The 18,348-nt window shown below is 37.9% G+C and overlaps 1 protein-coding gene across 8 annotated transcripts in view; it reads right to left on the reverse strand.

Annotated features, from left to right (window-relative positions):
- SORCS2 (sortilin related VPS10 domain containing receptor 2) overlaps positions 1-18,348 on the reverse strand; it is a 548,057-nt gene that overhangs the window by 21,451 nt on the left and 508,258 nt on the right. For all 8 annotated transcript variants that reach the window (XM_062638797.1, XM_062638795.1, XM_062638796.1 and 5 more), the window contains exons 15-22: positions 16,102-16,222; positions 14,685-14,818; positions 14,137-14,265; positions 12,573-12,744; positions 8,994-9,180; positions 5,092-5,225; positions 3,826-3,949; positions 1,950-2,062 (exon numbers count right to left, since the gene is read on the reverse strand). In XM_062638797.1, coding sequence (XP_062494781.1) covers positions 1,950-2,062; positions 3,826-3,949; positions 5,092-5,225; positions 8,994-9,180; positions 12,573-12,744; positions 14,137-14,265; positions 14,685-14,818; positions 16,102-16,222 — 1,114 coding nt within the window. The remainder of the gene's footprint in view (positions 1-1,949; positions 2,063-3,825; positions 3,950-5,091; positions 5,226-8,993; positions 9,181-12,572; positions 12,745-14,136; positions 14,266-14,684; positions 14,819-16,101; positions 16,223-18,348) is intronic.

An 18,348-nucleotide genomic window follows, 5' to 3' on the forward strand; every position in this document is an offset into this window, starting at 1 on the left:
GCAGTGTTAGCAAAACTATGCAATGGCTGTGTATTTCTAGGGCAACAGGAAAAAAAAAATCCTAACTGATTTAGGACCTCTGTGGGCCATTCAGACACACAGTAGACTTAGAAGGGCATATTCATTACAGCTAACTTTAGCTTAGGGAGGCTACTTTTCCATCTGTGTTTAATGGACAGAGAAAAATCTTCCAGGGTAACACTAAGAGCACCTAGATTGAGTTTCAGTGCATACCTGCATCCCACACTGAAAGTCAAGTGCATCTCTTTTCAATGTAGTTTGTGCAAATTTTGCTTTTTGCCCCAAAATCCTCCATGTGCCATAGAATACAGCCACACAACTCTCATGACAACACTCTGGGCACTTTCTATAGCCTTCATCAAACAGATTCTGAAATTCCATGAAATCTTTCATATTCTTTTGAAAATGATTCAGTAATTATTAAAATGCAACTGCTATTTATAAGGGAGTAAAATATTTGTTTGACTGACACTGGTTATAGAATGGGATTATGTTGATAAAAGTGGGAAATTAATTTGACATTTGATGTGAACCTTAAAAAAAAAAAAAAAGCACAAAATGGCATAAAAGCCAAAATTCCAGAGCCTGATTTGCACTACTGCAAATCCAGGAAAAGACAAGTGATTTTAAAAGCAAATACTTTAAGAACATTGTCAACCTGCACCTCAGTGCTACTGCCCTCACAAAAGCCTGTGTGGGCATGCCGAGTTGCTGGCAGTGTGTGTTCCTGAACAGTATAGCTCTAGAGCTCAAAGTTTTCACTTACTTATCTCCGAGTACTGCTGCATGGCTTTGTACTTGATTTAACCTACAAGATTCAGCTGTTGCCAATCTACATTTCTTTTGTAATCTCAAAAGCTGTACAAATAGTGTGCCTATATATTATGTGTAATTTTCAAAGTTAAAACTGGCACTGTACATTCTTTCATTCTGCTTTGTTTTTACACAAAGGCTATGTCTTTTATATTATGCAGCATCATAGAATCACAGAATCTTAGAATGGTTTGGGTTGGAAGGGACCTTAAAGATCACCTAGTTCCCATCTCCTGCCACAGGCAAGGGACACCTTCCACAAGACCAGGCTGCTCAAAGCCTCATTCAGCCTGCCCTTGCAGGCACACTTGCAGGGACAGGACATCCAAAACTTCTCTGGGCAACCTGTTCCAGAGTCCACTCTCATAGTGATGAATTTCTTCCTAATGTCCCTAAATCTACCTTATTCTAGTTTAAAGCCATTTTCCCTGTCCTACCCCTACATGCCCTTGTAAAGAGTCATCCTCCAGCTTTCCTGTAGGCTCCCATGAGGTACTGGAAGCCTGTACTAGTGTCCTCATGGAGCCTTCTCTTTCTCCTACTTTGCTTAACTTCTAAGTACAGGGGAAGTTTAGATTGGATATAAGGAAGAAGTTCTTTACTGTAAGGGTGGTGAGGCACTGGAATGGGCTGCCCAGGGAGGTAGTGAATGCTCCATCCCTGGTGGCGTTCAAGGCCAGGCTGGACAGAGCCTTGGGTGGCATGGTTTAGTGGGAGGTGTCCCTGCCCATGGCAGGGGGTTTGGAACTAGATGATCTTAAGGTCCTTTCCAACCCTGACTATTCTATGATTCTATGATATCACATTTAAGATATTCTTCCTGTTTTGGAGTCAGCAGTATTTACCAATATGTTTATGTCTACACTCTAAGAGCAATATTTAGCATTAATTGCCAATTAGGCTGTGTTAGACCTAGACTGTCTATGTTACAACATCAACATCTACAGCCTGCAAATAAAAGTGACACTGGGCTCAAACTTGTTTGAAATGTGGCTCATGAGGTTCACTTTATTATTCTGCTCTGCATCCTTTTTTTCCAAATGGGAAGGCATTAACTTAACCTTCAAGCTTTACAACTGGTGAGGGAACATTTTATGAGCAATCTGAAAGAGCACCTTTGCAAGAAGTCGTGTTACTACCCGTCCTATGTCTTCCCTCCACTCCGGTATGTCGGGGTTGTACGTATCCAGGTGCTTAGTAAACTTCAGAGCAAGAACATGAAAATTATCTAGAAAAATACCAAAAAGTAACATTTTTGAACAAATAACAAACCAGGTTGCAAAAACAGCTTTGTAGAAATAAAAGATTAAATATATAATTTGGCATTATTTGCTGTGCAGCGCTATAGTATCTAGGAACCCCACTGCTCTGTGTTTATGTATTCTTGCATGGAGCAAGACTACACTCCAGTCAGGCACTCAATTTCTTTCTGTAGTTTGGTCAACATCATCAAATTTGTGCCTAAAGACAAAAAAGCAGGAAGAGTTAAAAACAAAACACCCCGAAGAAATTTACATATGTGATCTGGGGTCAGAACGTTACCAGTATTTTTTCCTTAGGACAATACACTGCAGAAACATGGTTGGTTTCAGTTATTTGTAATGGAAATGTGCCAATGGATCTTATTCTCACTGAATCATAAGCATATGTTTTTTGCCCGTTACATGTTCCTTGTAACATATTCCATGTTACATTTTTTTCATGTAAAATGAATACTTTACATACTCCATAAAATAGCTATGAAAATAAGATTAGAAATGATGTAACAAAGGCCAACGACTGCCATCTTAGAAATAATAAAACCAATATTTCTCTGGAAATTTTCAAAAATATCTGAGATACTAAAAATGAGCTGTTCCTCAGTGAACAGACTCTAAAATTCTCCATTTCTTCATATAGGTTCCGTGGATGAACACCTGGAGAACTTAATGCAAAGCAGAGAAAGATCCTCTGGAATGCATGAGGCAAACCTGGCCTCCCTAACACTTCCATCAGAATTGTACTTTAATGTGGTTTTCTTTTCCAAAGACGTCTTTGTTTCCCCCATGGCCAGTACTGTCTTGCTCTTACTATCAAGACTGGCCAACATTAAGAGCAGAAGGAGTGTTGGAAAGCCAAAGTCATTGATCTAGTCACACTAAGACTTCTAAAGATTTCTAAAAAAGCAGATGGAATTGTAAGTGGTAGCATAAATGTTAAATCCATTTATCTTAGGAAAGGAGAAGGTTCACAAAAGCTCCATTTAGCAGGAGTCTTTTATCATTATTTTAAATTAATAAGTGTACTAAAAGCAAAAAGAACAGAATCTTCTTCAGACAATAGAGATGTATCGTGTTGTGCATTTTACATCTGAAGGCTTTTAGCTTGCATTAGAAAGAAGCTTTTTCACTTATCACAATTCCCGCATGTGACAGCACAAACACAAATGTAAATAATTTGTTGGTACTGCATTTTTTACAGTATATTATACCTTGTCACCACATTATACGACACAACAAAACACACCAGGGCATAATGTGAAACAAAAGCTGAAGGGTTATTCAGTAATTACAGCAGAGCTATTCTTGATCAAAACTCTCAAACACCAAAGCAACTGTGATAATAAGTGATTATTTCATATTGCTTTCAATGCTGAGAGCATATATAGAACTAAATTTTCTGTCTTTTTCAGAGGTATTTAAACTACCTAAAAACTGAGAAAATTTCTAGGCAGTATGGCTACATATAGCATATAGGAACCACAGTAAGATCTGAAATAAGCAAAGAAAGCAAAACACTTCAGATTAAACCCTTCCATACAATCACGCTGTTCAACTTCATGGAGTTACCTATTGACAGTTCATCCCTCTAATTTTAAGAATTATACGTGGCATTAGAATTAATTTTACAACAGGTTCAGTTGTGTCAGAGCTGGGTTTCAGGGGTATAAGAAACAAGTACACATGAAACAAAAAAAAAAAACACCCAACAAAATTAAGAATAAAGTCTCACCAAAAACATGGACAACTTTTGAGTCCTGAAGCATGGAGCTCCCACAGGAAGCTTGCACTGTTACTCTGATGTCACCTGTCTCAGCAAACTTCGTCACCAGAAAACTCTCCAATGTAAGGAGCGGCTTTAAAAATACACAGAAAAGTTTAAAATAGAATTTCAGCAATAACCATGGGAACAGTGTCCTAAGAGAATGTCATTAAAAATGTCACACCGATTATACAATTAATCAACATTTTATTGAGTCGTTCAATCACAGTTTTCAATATGGAACGTTTCTTTCCCTAAAGGGATCTTTTATAAACAGAATAGCTGCTGGATGGAACAAACATTTCATTTAGAAAAATTCATTCAGATCCCACTGTAATTTTGAGGCAGGTTCAACAGTCTTGATAAGATCATAAGTAACAAGTCATTTGCCTCAAAAAATGTAGAGTATGTCAGAGTTAAAAGAATTAATTCTGTTGACTTAGAGCACAAACATGAAAGTGCACCAGTCCACCATAATCTCCAAGGAGGAGCTGAGATGTTCTGTTCCCTGATGACCATCCATATGAATTAAAAAAACCCTTCACATCGATCTGCAGTGGCTGTTCTAGCAATAGCAAAGTCAATATTATGAACAGATACAGATCTGTTATTGAAAGAACTACCTTGAAGGAAATTAACCCAGCCAACCCAGCCAGGCAAGAAATATTCCCAATAGAAATACCTGGATATTTATTGCTCTAAGATATGTTTATCTAGACTTTCTATCCCCAAATGCATATCACTAGATTGTTTGAGTGCTATCACTGTTTTCATATCCTCTTAGATCTTCGTTTATTTTAAACTCCCAGAAAATATTTATCTATACACTGAATATACAGCACTCATATTATCAACATGAAAATGTACAAATCCAAGTCTCATCATTCACCAATGCTATAATCACAAATGCACCCTCCTCCATAATATTTTTTCCACAGGTAATGAAACAGGATAAATTGTTGTTCCCCCAAAAAAGAAAGTCATTTAGAAATTCAAACTAATTCTAGAAGAGAAAGTGCCATTTCCAGTTAAGTAGCAATAAAGGGAAATGAACATTTTAAATGTATGTGATTAACCAAGTGAAGTTAGATACTGCTTGCCACCAGACATAACTGGCTATTTGGAATGAAAGATGTTCTAAAGGAAGACATGCAACATGGCAGTAGCTTTATTAAAAGTTGTCACTCAACCTTTATTAGAGACTGAAAATCATCTCAGCCAAAAGCATTCATGTACCTGCAGATTGTTTCCTATCCACCAGTAGAAGACTGTCAAATTGGGGTTCTTAGGCAGTATGATGGCTGTCAGGTTCACCTCCTGGTTTCTACCAACGACTGGAACCACTTCTAAATTTAAAGCCTGCAGTGGAGCTGAACAAAGTTCCCAAAATATCACTGAACAAGAATCCATCAATTTATTAATGACTCTTTTCCCCAAAGCCTCTCAGCTGCACACCATAAGGTCCTTCCCTCCTGCTTTTACATCTGTATTGAAAGCTACAGGCATAATTGGAAGGATCTCATTTCAACACACCATTCCCACCCTCCTCCCCAATAAACCAACCCACAAAACAACCCCTAAAGCGACGAGACAGATCACCAAAATGTACCTCCCGGATCCACTGGTTTAGACCCCGTTATAAAGTGAGAAAAAGCAATTTCAGCATTTTTTTTTTTTTCATTAAGTAATAAATGATCAAATGAATAGAAATCTAATAAACCTGAAACTGCTACGGAAAAAGCAAGAAACTAAAAAGGAATGATGCTGACTGCTCATTTTCATTATAAAATATCAGCTGTTAGGCTCACAGAACACAAAACCTCTCATTAGCGCATACTTTAAAATAGATGCGTGCATCAGGGGAACATTTTTTTGGAAATCAAAATAGATAACCTTTGTACTCCAAAATGTGCCTTAGAGTGAGCTTATTTCTTTTTGAACTTCTGCCGATGAAGGCTGTAAACATTATTACTTGTATGAGAGAAATGCATCATTACAATCATTTTATCTGCTGCTTAATGTTGTATTTTGTTTCATAGTACAATAATTTTATTGAAAGAAAATCTTTCCCTTGGAGGTTTTTCAGTATCTCTTTTTCAGAACATCTGAGGGTAAAAGCTTTATAATAGCATATTGTGGTAACTAAAATTTCTTAACTTCAGCTGCAACACCTATCCAGGATATCAAACAGTTGTATAGTCCAACATGCATTTATTACACAGAATGAATACTAAGCAATCATTTTTTGTTCCATTCTAAATACCTTTTAACTCACACAGTCTTTAATCCCAGTGCAGACTTAAAGGAAATTAACACTGGTCTAAAGTCTTGCTATTGCTCTTTCTTTCATGAACTGAACCATTGCCCATTCACTTCTAATTTTTACTAAATGCTTTTGGTAAATTCATCTTAATAAACTGACTGAACGTCTCTGAGAACAAGTTGTCTGAGCTGTGCACACCCTTTTTCCACCTCACTTGAACAGCCTGTGTCCTGCTTCATCCAGATGTTAGTCTCTATGTTCATTCTGCATTTTCTCCAACGACTCTTTAACCACCTGTGTGAACTCAAGGCATGTTTCCTGCTTACACAAATGATTTCTCCAATAACCTCTTTATGAAAGGGGACTTAAGACGCCCCTCCTATTACTAGAGCTTCAAGGGAAAATTCAGAAATTGTAGGACTTTGATCCCCCTAGAAATAGATTTTCCTTCTGATGAGGTAAATCAAAGAAGTCTGGAGGGATCTGCATCACTTTTAATTTTGCCATAAATTTACATTTTCCCAGAGGAAACTGATCATTGTGAGACATGGTTTTGCTCCTGAAGATCACTTTCTTTTCCAAAATTTTTAGAAGGAAAGTTGTGTGGTACTTGAACGATGGCTGTTATTTCAAGTTTGCCATTCCTATATACTACAGAGTTAAAAATAATTACCGTGAGTTCTTCTGCTTGTCTCAGTCACACAATTCCATAATGCATTTGAACAAGCTTTGTAGCACCCTTAATTGTGTAGAATTAGTAATGAAGTTGTCTACCACGATTTCTGTTTAACAGAGCTACAATTTCAGTGTGATTTTCAAAGCTTCCTGATTATTCACACACTAGAGATTATGGTATCATGAAAAAGAAAATGTAGGCCTAAATCTTCTTCATTTCTCTTTATTTTGGGTTACCTACTCACATTTATACTATCAGACTTGCTCTCATTCCTTTTACAGTTCATTAAAAAGTTGTAAATTGTGTGATCTGGATGATGTCCTGCATTACAGGGCATTCCCATAGCAATAGAACTTGTCAGAAGTAAAAATATTCCCTATGCCATTTGTCCCTGAAAAAATTCCCTCAGAATATATCAGCTGGGGATAAGAGTGAAAGCAGGACTCCATGGACATTTCTGCTTTCATTATATTCCACAGTGAAAAGTGTCCCTGAATGACTATGAGTTTCTCTAGAATACAGAAATTGCAGTTCAATTTATGCTAGCTGATCTCCTCAAATCTTTCCTAAAAAAACAAAAAGAGCGAATCACATCAAAAGCATTTATCCAAGCAGGCTGGGTGACATGCTTCCATGAGTCTTCTAGATCATGAGCTGCATCCACAGACAAGCTCAGGAATGGACCACATCTGCTTCAGTGCTCAGATGCCTCTTCATTTTAGCACCAGTCCTCTTAACACATCAGTCACACAAAAATACCTATTGCTTCTGTAATTTGCAAATCCACTGTATAAATCACAATCAGCATCTTTTATTTTTACTGTTTATCCTGATGTAGGCTGCAGCAGAAGCACATTTTGAGAAAGCAGAGTTTCTGCTTTCCACCAGGGCTTACTTGTAATTCTCTGAATGGTGAGCTGCTCTCCTCAGAGTTTTTTGCCATTCATTGCTTGTACAGATCTACTGTTGGTGTGCTTAATCTACTTCTAAGTACCTAGAAGCTCCTAAAAAGTATTGGTCCTAAATACTTATCTGGAGTTGTAAAATCATTTCAAATACAAACAGAAAAAGAAACAGGCAATTATATTGAGGTGGAAAATTCAATTCTGATCGTTTCTGTTTGACTTTCATAGGGATTGGCTATTAGCATTAAGGGGCTGGTCTCCATCTGCTAATCAAAGCAGAACTGGAAACTCTGAACTGAAGGACTCTGATTAGCAAAATACACAAACATCAGCAGTCACTAGACAGGCTGACATAAAGCACACAGGTATGTGCACAGCCTTGTATGTGGCTCTAGCGATTTCCACTGCTTTGGGATTAGGATGGAAGACATGCCAATCATAACAGAGGCAAACAAACAACTGCAGAATGCAAGATGAGTATCTTTCCCTTTGATGTTACTTGTTTCCGAATTTTTGATGCATCTGAAAAGAGGCAAAGCAATAGCTGTCTTGAATCTCAAAGAGAGAGGAAAATTCAGTTCCAGTTATAACTTTCCCTCTTCATTTCAATTATGAGATCAGTGAGGTACATTAAGCTTGCAATGGTGCATGGTATTCCCTGTGCTGTGCCATTATTTTCTTTTAAATCTGTTTGATGACGTTTTTAAGGTCTTAATTAAGGAGAGGGAGAGAAGTCTATGTTAAGCAATACTGCTTGTCAACACAAAGTTATATCCAAGTACCACTTCAAAACTTTGTGAGAATTAACTACCTAAAATCTAGGTTTTCGTACTTTAATGAGTAGCGTGACTTTTAGAAACACTGAGATTTTGGTTATTTTGTTTTTTAAACCATACAAGAACTCATACATTTCTCAACATGTCTGTTCACTTGCTTCACACTAGAAGCTCCTAAAAAGACATAGCTTGAAGTGTTAAATTTTAGTGGCTAAGACAGCCAACAGGGTTTTGAGTCAGGAAGATGGATCAAACTGAAGATCTGAACTCAGGCATGCTTGCTATTTAAAAGATTAATGCACCATCCTTTTCACAAGTCCAAACAAAACTAACTCTGACCCCCTAATACATCAGGCTTGCAAGCCTCTGCAATACACAGTACCGCAAGACTGCATGAAGTTATTGGAAAAGAATATGCATTTTTCCTAATTGTGACTAGCGATCTTCTTTACTACTTCATAGTTGTCTTGAGGTTTTTACACTGCAGCAAAAGTAAGAAAACCAAAGAGCTGATTTACAGTTGACTTGGACGAACACCATAGCCTCGTCGTGCCCAGCCACATTCTCAGCCTTCACCGAGACCCGGTAAATCCCAGGATTCTCATAGTGGTGACGGATGGGTTCTCCAGTCATCGTAAGGTTCACATATATTGCCTTAAAGCCGTCTCCAAGATCTACCTGGTATTTGGTATTCAATACATCACCCTAAAAGGAAATATATATAAAAAATATTTTAAATGGCCAGAACCAAAATAGACAGGACACATGATTATAATCATTTCCTGAACCACAATAGCATTTCTAGCCCCAGCCAGGTATTTTGACTCAATTGCAAGAGTTACAGTAAAACCACTATACCCATAGCAAAGATTTTATCGGTCATGTGTGCATTAACAGAAAAAAACACAAATTTTCACAGTAAGGTGCTACCTTAAAACAAAAAAGACACCCAAAGCCATTAACCAAGTTGTATGACACAGAAACCATCACTATTGTCTCAATGAAGCTGGACATTAACTAACATAATGATGCAGGCCAGCCCCAGGATCTGGAGTGATGAACATTTGATTGCAAAGAGCTAAATATAGTTATTTTAGTGAATAACCACTCATTCAGTGAACTTCTAGCCTACGTAATTATAAAATAAAATTAATTAGTTTAGACATTCTTCACAGCACCTTCTAAGTAGACCATGGGCATCTCAACCACATGACCTTCAAGAGCCATACTAGGATCTTTGTGCAGAGTTGTACCACACTGTACAGAGCTACCTGCACGTTTAGCATGCCATATGCATGCTTAATGAAACAGATTATTGAGCTGGGTTTGGGAAAGGGTTTAAAAGTCCAGCCAACTAACTCCGTCGTGTCAAACATCTCACAGAATTTATTTCATTGCACTTCTGCTAAGTGCCCCTTTAAATCACACTTCCTAAACTCAGGCCTAAAATACTCCAAGACTGATACTACTGTCAGAGGACAAACATATGGCCATCACTCATGTCATGGTGTGGCTGCTCAGGAGAGAAGTCAGGCTTTTGCTATGTCGACTGGTGACGTGGATGGAGTCAAACGAAAATTCATTTCAAGTGCTATCAGCAACACTTTCTCAACACTCCTGGCAGCACTGACTTAGCGAGCTTCTCTGCATCCTCAGTAGTCTTCAGTGATATGTTACTCCCTGCTTGCCACAACACACAGCCATCACAGTCATACAATTAAAACAGGCTGCAAGTCCAGGCTGGGTAAAAAATACTTTGTATTGTGAAAACAGTGCTGGTTTAAAATTCTCCATTGCCTCTAGGAAAGGGATATATACATCCATATAATAATCAGGTGACCTGAATGGCCATCAGAGCAGAGGGCTGACACCCGTCAAAGTATTCAGAAATCACTTCCCTGTAAGCCACTCTCTGAAACAGGTTTATATCAAAACGTAATCCCAAAAGTCAGCATTAATGTAAAATCAAAGGAGGCAACAAAGCCTAGAATTTACATACCCCGGAATTATAAAGGGAAGGAAAACATACTATTATTTCCTCTATTACGTTGCAGTTTGGTTGATTTTCTTCTATATTTTATCAGATGAAAGAGCACTGCTTACAATGTAAAAGAATACCCATAATAAGGAACCTATAAGGTTATCAAATACCTGAACACCGTATGTCAACACACATAAGGAACTTAAAAGCTTCTTCACTGTATTTTTTTCCAAATAACATCTTTCTTTTGACAACAGATGACTAGAATTTAGCAGAGGAGATAATGTTATTAAAGTTTAACACAAAAGAGATGTCTTCTTGCCAGCAATGTGCCAGTAAGTGGAATCTCTTTAGGTGATACTGGTTTGCAAACACTTCTTGTTCGCTCTTTCTTATGCTAACAAGTACACATGCATATTTTTTCCAGGTGAGACAGAAACCAGTGTTGAAAGCCAATGGATGCAAGTTTCTCTTGGTGTTTTATTCTAACAGCTTCCCTAGTGTTGAGATGAGAGTGCTGTCTTCAAAACGCCAAGGCGCTTTCTGTTTCCCTGACCAGAAAAGACAGCGAGCAGTGGACAGGTAATAAAAAAGTCACAGAGGGAAAACACAGCTAAATTTAAAAGGAACTGGGGCTTCCTCTTCCATGCAAAATAGATGATTGCAATGACATTGTTTATTTATACATTCAGCAAAAAGAATTTAGGAAAAAATAATTATAACTATATATTATTATTTATAAGGTCACTTGTAAACTGCCAAAACATACCAAAGCCTGTTTTCTTTACTTCCTGATGTCTTGCGCCTAGTAACATGCATTCACATAAACAAGTAAATCAATTTTGTTCAGCAGAGAAAGTGGTATGTTTTGGTTTATCCTAGTAGAGCCCTTTCTTAAACTCAGTAAATGTTACGAATTCTCTTTAGACATTGTTGTATAGATTAAATCCTAAAAACCGCTTCAGGACATTTGAGTATTATTCGTAGCCATAGGGGGCAGCAAACTGCTAGATTTCTTCTAAATATGCCTTCCACTTCTACGTACTGAGCAAAGACTTCATCAGAAAACACAGCACGGGATTCTCTTCCAGATCCCTCACTTCTGAAGATTTTTGAATAGTTTTAAATGCTTGCAGTATTGCCACAGAGATTCCTGAAAGCTTCAGTAGGAAAAAAAGTCAAACTGCCAGTCAAAATCATTAGGAGTCCAAATTGCAACCAAATGCTCTATCCTTACAATAAACATTTCCAAACAAATCCTAAAAAGAGAAGGCAGCATAACTTGCCACACAAACTGCTGGGGCACTGCAAGCACTGGGACAGACAGCCTGTGAAGTGTTAAGCAGCCCGGTGTTCTGCACATAACCTTCTTGATTCCATTACAGAAATTAATCCCAAGTGCCCGATTTATATTGCACAGGTTTGCCAAAATGTGTGAACTTTGTTCAAGTTCTTGTAAATCAGTGGGGTTAGCCAGGAAGTACAACACTGTGGTAACCTGAGCACAGCAGTTATAGCCTAATGGTAAAAAACAAGTGCTAGGAAATACACCCACAGCAAACAGTTCGTCCAAAAGTTACTCAGTGCTGTTGGTCAGGGCCTTAGGGCATTGTTTCTCTCAATAAAAAGAAAAAAAATCCATATCTCTGGGAACACAACTAATACATAATAAACGTCCTTTTGTTGTGCTCTTTGCTGATTTCTGTAAAGCTTTGCCTCATTCCTTTCTGAAAAGCAGATTCTCAAAAACACTTAAATCAGAATATTAAATGTTGTCTGCATTTCTGTTCTTCTCTGATAGAGCAGTTGAAATTTTCAGTCTAAGGAGACTTTGGTAATTTAGTTCCTTTGATTTTGCAAGAAGTTGTTGCCTTTAAGGAATAATTACTGACTCTGCTGCTGAGGAGACAAATCCCATTCTGTGGACAGAATGTGGTGGTTTACTGAGCTTACTGCATTGTCTGATTTACTTGAAAACAGAAGTGGCAATATTCAGAGAGTTATTTATCTTTGTCTCAAGCACAAATTACTATTTATTCAGCAGCAAAGCAGGGAGGAAGGAAATGAACCCTAAAAATAGTGATGAAACTTTCACAAAGCCAATGTTCATTCCTACCTGCTCTTGTCTGACAATGAAGGTGATATCTTCCCCAGGCTTAATGGCCAGGCTTTCTTCCCTGATGCTGATCTGAAGTCCTTTGGGAGCAATCAGCGGACACATATGCTGTGCTAAGTTCTGCTGCAGGTCTACGCCACCTTCACACACGTTAGAAATAACTTTCCTGTACCTACAAAAACAGTACACAGTGGGCACAGTGAATGAGAGGTGAAGCAGAATACCATCAGAGGCACTGAATATGAGTGTGATGGCAGCTAATGAATATTCCTTGGGTTCACAAACAGACAAGATTACAGATGACCTAAACGAATTCATGATGCAAATACTTTGATAGGGGATATTGCCTTTACTGAGTGAAACCTGTTGAAGAAAGATGGTGTGGAGCACAATAATGATTTCACTTGTATGCATTGGAAGAGTCTGCCTTTTTGAACTTAGAAACATGACAGAGCAGCCCTCCAGGAGCTAGATCATCTGCTGTCCTCTCTGCCATACCCTTTCCTAGCGTTCAGCAGTCCTCAATGCTATGGAGGTCTTGGTTCAGCCCCCAAAGAATAGGAAGAAATTAGACTAAGTAGCTTCTGCATTAACTCAGAGTCAATTGTTTAACTGCTGCTCTCAAATCTATGCATTTCTTAAAATGCTTAAAGCATTTATTTAACATAGCAGTATAAACCAGTGAAAAACCTAACACTCATAAAGAAATAATAATGGAATATCAGATGTGTACAGTAATTATTTACAGATCATTTTCACTCAGGTATGTTATTCTTAAACATCCTTTAAAATTGGAGTCAGATTTCACTCTTTTGAATTCCTATTCTGTATACCACAGCTGTCAGCCGCAACCCAAAAGGCATCATTTTCCTTGGTAAGGCAAATATACACAGAGACTGTGATTCTATTGCCAGATTTGACATTTCATCATTTGGTCCTCATCTCCACAACCAACAGAGATGATGTTATGATAAGCCAGAATAGATGCCAGCTGCAAGTTATTCTCAGCACAGACGTCAGACTACATTGTACTGTACATTCTATGCTGTATTGTTTACAGTTACTGAAGCTTTCCTTTGATTCTGAGTGGCCCATATGGTCAGGAAAAGAATCTATTCTCCACAGAAGTCCTTACCCCTACAGAAGCGAAGTGGGAAGTTCTGTGAGATGATACTGGCTCCTTAGAGTAATTAATTGAATTCAAACTGAAAATTGGTTTGAACCCAAGCAAAGGGCTAAAAGAAAAGGCTCTGAATGGACATTCCTAACCATGGTCACAACACATCACAAAAAATTATAGAAAAAAATAATAAGACAGCTCCCCCTCTTCTTGAATGGATTATTTTTTGAACTGCTGTGAACATGTAAAGTAGTATTTCCAGTTCATTAATTTGCAGGCACATTCTGCACGTGTTCTAAATCAGAGTCAGAACTTCCACATTTCCGAGTTTTTCCAGTTTGCCTTATTTATGTTTCCTTCAAACTACTTTTGTGGCCCTTGGTCGGAACGTTCTCCTCCTCTCTGGAAGGCTCTTCAAGCCAGTAAAACGCAAAATCAGCTTACCCAGTGCTGCTGGAGTATGCCTGCCCCAGCACACAGTCTTCAGGAGGTGCTTCTGGGTTAAACCAAAAGTCAGCAAAACATTTGCTGGACTCTGACTTCAGAGGTGCGGAGCGCTCAAACCCATAATCACTGAAAAACATCAACACCAAGGGTGTTACTTCAACGCTGCTTCATTCAACAGTCTCACTTGGTGTGGATGAGACTACTTTTTAAGAGTAAAACCATTTTTTTGGTATTATTCTACCAGCTGAACATGCAAGAAAGGGTTTGCTTGCCTTACAAATCAATCTAATAGTCATTTTTCAAGTCTTGATCAATAGAGAAAAACATCAGGATTTGTTCAGTCAGGTAAAACAAATACTTAAAACAGGCCAGTGTTTTTAAAACAAAGGCAAATGCAAAAGCAACATGTTATTCAAAGAGCAGACTGCCTATTTGTTTATACATGGGTGTGTGGGGAGAGAGGCAAAAGGAAGAAAATAAATCCATCTCAAACTCTAAGTAACTATTTGCTAGCAATAAATCAAAAGGTCCACAGACAGACTCACCATAGGAAATCAGAGTTCACACATTCACAGACTTTGGACGTGAGAGCTGATGTGAAACTTCTCCCTTTAATGCACCATGATGTAATCTTCCTCTTTCGAAAGCTCCTCTGCTGGCCCATGATGCAACGATCACCCTGAACATCAAAGCACCGGACTTATTGCACGCCGTGACCTACATCACACAGACGTGACCTTATATTGTTCTGAGAAAGTCTGGTCTTGCTACCAAGACTATAAACTTGTATAAACTCTCTCATATTCAAATGTACAGGTATAGAGAGCTCTCTTATCCATGGCTGTACAGTAACGGGCCATTACACAGTCGTAAAATACATTATATTTCAGGGCAAAATCCAAAGATGTTCCTGAAAATTCAAGTTCAGTTCAACACCGTGTTTCACATGTGCACAACCTAGGCACAAGTCTACAAGTGGCCATTTAAAAATACAGCGTAGATGCAGATGGCTGAAGTTCTAGCTAAATCACCATGTCTTGTGTTGGCAGTCAACAAGCACAAACCATGCAGACACAGGTAGAATGAAGACTATCTGCACACACTCCACTGGTAACCAGGCAGCTGCAAGTACTCTGTCAAAGTCATTTTAGTAGTTTCTAATTTCTGAAGGACAATTCAATGCCAGTACCCCAAGATACTGGCATGAGAACTAGCAAACGAAAGCTGGAGAAGCACAGTCATAAGCCAAAAAAACCCACCCCTGCAGAGAGATTGAGAACAAATGTACTGGAAGAAACAAAACATAATCAGAATTATGATTAATATATTATGAATTATATGACATATTTCATTTAATGAAAAAAGAAAGGAAAAAAAAAAAGGCCAAAAACCAAACAAAAAAAACACAAAACCCCATTTAGTCAATACATCATATAGAGAATGTGGCTTCCCAAAATTGCATTTGGCCAGAACACCAGGATTAGCACAGCCTTAATGAATTACTGCAGAAATGGTATTGCCCAAAACAACTGGACTCCATTACCTGATTGGTCCACTGATAACTTAAATTACTTCTGGAATGGACTTTACACATGGCAATTTATGTATGAGTACAGTACATGGTACGAAAGTTGGCAGAACACACAAATGCATGTTGAAATTGTTTCAATCAATATTACATGCTTTAGTTTATGGTATATGCTTCTCAACCCAGCAGGACCACCTATTATTATGGCAAACCACCAGATACACTTCTGTCTTTCCCAGGACACAGATCACACAACTGAAGGGAACATAAAATCCTCTCACATTTTAAACTCTTGTAAAATCAGAAAATACCAACATATGGAGATCAAAGCTGGGGATGTAGCATCCAAATGCTATTTATTTGAAAACATACAGGTCTAAATGAATACAAAAGCTATGGAAAAGTTGTGGCAGTTAACATAAGGCTGTGAATACCTGTAGATTTGTGAGCTCCCAAGACTCATAATCATCATCAGTGCACTCCCTGGGGAAGGATGGTCTGAAGTCCACCTTTACCAGCTCCCAGTCTGAACGGTAGCTTATATGTCCAAAGACCCTGAACAGAAAGATCGAAAGTAAAAATCTTACTGCAAATAAATACCATACACCTGAGATTCAAATTTTCAGTTCGATCTTTTCCTTTCTACAGTCATGACTCCCTACTAAAAGTCCCTCGCATTTTTTCTTCTGCTTTCATTCCTCTTCATGTAAAAAGTCTTAGTTAGCAAACACTTACTAATTGTCCACAAAACTCTACAATGAAAAAAAAAACATAGCTCATAGATTTTTTTATATTTTTTTTTTTCCCAGCAAAATTGTCCAGTAATTTAGTTGGAAAAAACACTACCATTTCTAATTTGGAGCCCAACATTTTTGCCTATTATATTGTAATATGGAATATACAGAATGCTCAGGTTTTGACAGGGAGATCAGATCAGGAAGCAGAATCAAGCACCACTGGATTCAGTTTTCAGCTCTGTCACTCATTCTGTGTGACTATAGTACAACTTCTTCAGTTATTTGTTTGTTTTTTTTTGTTTGTGGAGGTTTTGTTTTGCTTTTAGCTTCTACAGATTTCAGATGGCAATCTGCTATTGTTTAAACTCACAGCAGTATCATGAAATTGTATTAATTTCTAAGGAATACACTGCATTTACACATTGTTCTGAGGAACTCTTGAGTCTCCTCCTCATTTCAGCTAGTCCTATGTATTAAAAAACAAACTGTAAATTTCTTTGAGGGAAGGAGGGGAAAAAAGAAAGGAAATCTCATTGCTTTGAAAACCAAACTGCACTTTCAAAGCAGCCAAAATTTTCAAAGTCAGAACATTTACTTCCAAAACGGAACAGTTAAGTATGACATCCAGCAACAAATTAGAAAGGATAAAGACTCTATTTGGGCAAAAGTCAAATGTATTTGTGGTTTGTATCAGGCTTATGTGATATGATTTACTTGCCAAAGAATTTAAGCTTGATTCCGAAGCCAACAATTTCTGTGCAGTTCATACTGCACAGAGTTCATGTTTCAAGATTTAGTAGCATTCTCTAAACTAATTCATTCCTTTTGTTTTGCTCTCAGTTTTGTCCAAATCCAGACAAAGCAGGAATGGTACAGTTTTGCTAAAAGCATTCTGCTGTGCACAGTCTTTCCTCTTGTCCCGAATACCAGGTTCAAAGTGGAACTAGGGTACATCAGAACTTAGGAAATAGTGGATTCTCTGCAGCACAGAGGCAATGTCATCATACTGAGCATCCTTCCTGGTAGATGGGTGTAGAGCTCTGAAGTCTACCAAACAGGGTGAAAAATAGTTGTAGAGACTAAAGATGTACAGTAATTTTCCATTTTATTTCTCCTGTCTTTGCTTCTCAGTTACAGCACAGAGATGTAAATATCTACAGATTATCGCCCACACTGCTCACGTTATAGTGACTGAACAATCCATGCTCACAGGAAACTTCACCATCAGAAGCACGCTTAACTAAACAGAAACCTGCATTTAGTTTGCATGTCTTCCTCTTTTCTTGTAAGGCTCTGAGATTAAAGGACTTGAAGCACCTACTTTCCTTCTAAATGTACCCATGCCTTAGAAGTAGAAACAATACACAAAAATTAAACAATGTGGCTATATGTGCACATAGGTGTGTGGTCCCATTCTCTCACTGAGACCTACAGGTTTGGTTCCCTTTTTCTGGTTCAGCTGGATCCTGAAAGCTGTTGTCACCATATAATCTTAATCACTTGTAGTTACATATTCAATAAAGTGACTACTTAGGTGGTCTCATGTTTTCTCCACAATGCCTGCTTCAATATGACTGGCTTTGCTGACAGGCACGAAGTATCTTTTGTATGCTAAATACCTGAATTTTTTTCTTTTACAGTATCTTTTCTTCCATACAAGGTATTAAAATAAGGCAGACTCCATTATGTGCTTATACAGCTAGCCACCTTAAAAATCATTCTTTAGACACCACAAATCTTTACAAACCGGTTGCATTTCTTTTATTAACTCATTTATCAACAAACACATTCAAGTTCAAGGAGCCAAGTCCTGTCAAATCTTCACTCCTGCCTCAAAAAAGGTATTTTTTTGTGAATAAATGACATTTTCTTCATTTGTGTTAGTTATTTCTGGCAGATTAGGCAGAAAAGGAGAGGAAAGGAGATGGATGCTTAAGTTCAATA

This window comes from Pezoporus occidentalis, unplaced genomic scaffold, assembly GCF_034315485.1.
Source record: "Pezoporus occidentalis ecotype Australia unplaced genomic scaffold, CSIRO_AGI_Poc_V1 ctg58, whole genome shotgun sequence".
Taxonomy (NCBI): domain Eukaryota; kingdom Metazoa; phylum Chordata; class Aves; order Psittaciformes; family Psittacidae; genus Pezoporus; species Pezoporus occidentalis.